The 3,200-nt window shown below is 36.0% G+C and overlaps 1 protein-coding gene across 1 annotated transcript in view; it reads left to right on the top strand.

The window, feature by feature from the left end:
• Window positions 1-2,631: 2,631 nt before the first annotated feature.
• The window catches only part of ZC4H2 (zinc finger C4H2-type containing), a 57,953-nt gene continuing 57,384 nt past the window's right edge, over window positions 2,632-3,200 (top strand). The window contains exon 1 of the mRNA XM_053699223.1: window positions 2,632-2,812. Coding sequence (XP_053555198.1) covers window positions 2,760-2,812 — 53 coding nt within the window. The 5' untranslated portion in view covers window positions 2,632-2,759. The remainder of the gene's footprint in view (window positions 2,813-3,200) is intronic.

The following is a 3,200-nucleotide window of genomic DNA, read 5'->3' as shown; positions in this document are numbered from 1 at the left end:
TAATGAGCACAAAATGTAACTCACTACTTGTAACACGACCACAATAAGTGAGCTAATAGCTCTTCCAGCGCTATCCTTTAAAAGCATAGGGCATTCATAGGGCCTTGTTAAGATGTCTTGGTTATAATATTTAACCATTTACTTGTAATACCAGATTGTGCGTTATTCTTTGCGCGAGGTTGTGCAAAAGACAATGCTCCCTATGCTATCAATTGCACTCCACTTGTTTTTTAGCCCACAGTGTTTGAAAAATCTTGGAATGTCATGACAGGCCAGGAGAGCTTTGTATGGACACAATGAACTAATCCACAAAAAAAGTAACTTTGTCATTTAAAAAAAAAAAATCTGCAAACTCCCAAGCATGGGGTCTAAACAGAGAGTTTCATGTTGGTGAAAGGTTGCTCACCATGACAAACGATGGGCATTTGTACATGGACAAAAGCCTTCAATAGCCCCACATTTACCCAATTAGTACTTTTAAGAAACTCATTGAAAATGAATAAACTCTTAAAGCCTCCAGCACTAAAAGGACATCACAATGCAATATGCACTATAATACAACACACTACAGCTTTATGTTTCAGAATTAGGATCCATACAGCAGAGAGAAGCCAAACTAGTGTTACTACACTTGCATTATTCTGCTGGACCTGCAATTGACAAAACATGATCCTGTAATGTGTGCACTAATGGGATTCTCACACATCAGTAAACATCCTGTACACCCTGTTGATTACCTAATTGTAAGGGAAAGTGGAGATGACTATCCCCCCCCCCACACACACACACACACACACACTAATTACAGTAAACATTTCAGTAGCAGGTTAAAGAAGGAATTGTAAGGGAAAGTGGAGATTACTATCAAACCCCCCACTAAGTACAGTAAACATTTCAGTAGATGGTTAAAAGAAGGAATGCTGGTTGCAAGCAGTTATATTTAATTGGCTGATAGTAACATTTCTTGCTGATACTTCTATGAAAAAGAAGTATTTTTGCTGTTGTGTTTGTGGGGTATGTCACTGTACAACAATATAGCTGTGTGAGTAAATTTGCCAGTGAGTGCCTATCCCACAGAAAAGTATTGCACAAACATGCACTTTTAACTTTAAAATCAATATAGTCAGCTTTAATTTAACCTTTAATTTTTTAAATGTTGCAGACCAATTATTGTTAAATTATGGAGGTTTTCCCTTACAATGAATATAGATTGACAGTGATATTGGTTATAAATTAAACCTACATATTTTTTTCCATTATTTTTACTTTAAAGCTAAAGTTAATGATTTAAAGTCCTGTACTTGTCACTAGCATGCTCACTTGTTAAAGTTCAAAAAAATATTATTATTATTATACCAAGTCTGGGTTAGATACATAAATTTGTGTCTAACGTGTGTATGTGTCCATTCAGCAGGGGAAGTGTTTGTGACTTGGAATCCCCAAATATTTAGCTTTAAAATTCTCTTGCCTTTAGTTGAAAAAGCATGAATGTACGCTTACGAGTAGTCCCATCTTTTGTTCAGCACCTGGATAGCGCTTGTTGATTGGTGGCTAAATGTAGCTACCAATCAGCAAGCACTATCCAGGGTGCTGAACCTAAAATGGGCTGGCTCCTATACTTACATTCCTGCTTTTTCAAATAAAGATACCAAGAGAACGAAGAAAAATTTAAAATAGGAGTAAATTTGAAAGTTGCTTAAAATTGCATGGTCTATCTGAATCATGAAAGAAAAAATTGGGTTCAGTATCCTTTTAAGTGGTAATGGAAATTCACATCTCATGGATTTAAAAATTCAAAAAAAGAGGGAGAGCTAGGTTCAGATAACAACTGCTACATTATTTTGAGCATATTTTAACACAGTGAGAATCAGTTTTTTGATTTTGCTTCTAATTATTTTTGGGGGTGAGGAACTATCTCTCTTGCAACTAATAGTAAAAAAAATAAAGAGCAGATTCTATAATAATTCGACTTTAATTATACTTGTGCATTCCAATATATTAATAGAGTTAGTTTTTTTTAATGACTTCATGCAGATTCTGTTATATTGCCAGGGCTGTATTCGGTGCCAAATAGGAAGAAAATATATTTACAGTACTTTAATGTACACCACACCACAGTACAAACACATAGCAAGAATATTTTTAATCCAGATAAAAAAGCACGTTTTTAGCTCCTCGGAGTAGAGAAAAGCAATTATTCTCTTATAAAAATAGATCTTATTTTAGCTGCAAGGAACGATTGTCTGGATTTAATATACCAAGCTTCCTTTCCCTTATTAGCCAACCTCATAAATTCCATCCTCTCACTAACAAGCAGTTGATGAATGGAATATCCAGCCAGAGGAGCGATAGGATATTAACAAGAGCCCTCCCCAGCAGGGACACGCAGACTCATTAGGCAAGTAATATATTATTATATTCCCTCTGCCATTAATCAACAAACAAAGCACAACCCTATCTCCTGACAAGCTCCCACATTAATAGCTTTTGGCACATCGATTAAGACTGGGCTGTGGAGGTTGCAGGAAGTGAAGGCATTAAGGCAAATATGAAGCCTAGTTGCTTTGTGGGACTTGTAGTCCTTTGGTTCCCAACTTGACATGGATGGTTTCACTCTCCAGACTACATTTCCCGGCGACCCTTGGGAGCACCGCTGTCCCTACTGAGAGCAGTGCTCGGTGCAACATTCTATCCATTGTATTGTTTTGCTGCTTTTTTTTGTCACATTCCGCAGGACGTTTAATTACACACTGTGCAGCATGGGTGATGAGCAGGAAATTATGTGTAAATTGGAGAGCATTAAAGAAATCAGGTATGTTGCTTGAACGTAGCGTTTTCTCCTCGAATTTTATGTAAAACATTTTTTTTCTCGATAAAAAGTCTATTGTTTGTCTGGCTGCAAATACCAGTGACTTAACCCTTTGGCGCTGCAAATCATGCTTTTACCGTGAGTTTTACAAGAGTAATCTGCGATTAGTATTATTTCTGATCAGTCATTACATTAATTTATTAAGAAAAATGTTTTTCAACATTCGCTTCATCATGATTTTTAGAGTAGATGCTCAGATATCCTTGGTTAAAATATTCATGTTATGCGTTTTCACAACTAAATGAAAAGATCAGATTGAGTTTGAATATTATATAACAGTTACAGCATTGTATAAAATACAGAGGTAAATTATACAGCATGCACGTATGTA

This window comes from Bombina bombina, chromosome 1 (genome assembly GCF_027579735.1).
Source record: "Bombina bombina isolate aBomBom1 chromosome 1, aBomBom1.pri, whole genome shotgun sequence".
Classification (NCBI taxonomy): domain Eukaryota; kingdom Metazoa; phylum Chordata; class Amphibia; order Anura; family Bombinatoridae; genus Bombina; species Bombina bombina.
This window is presented reverse-complemented; position numbering and strand designations above follow the sequence as displayed.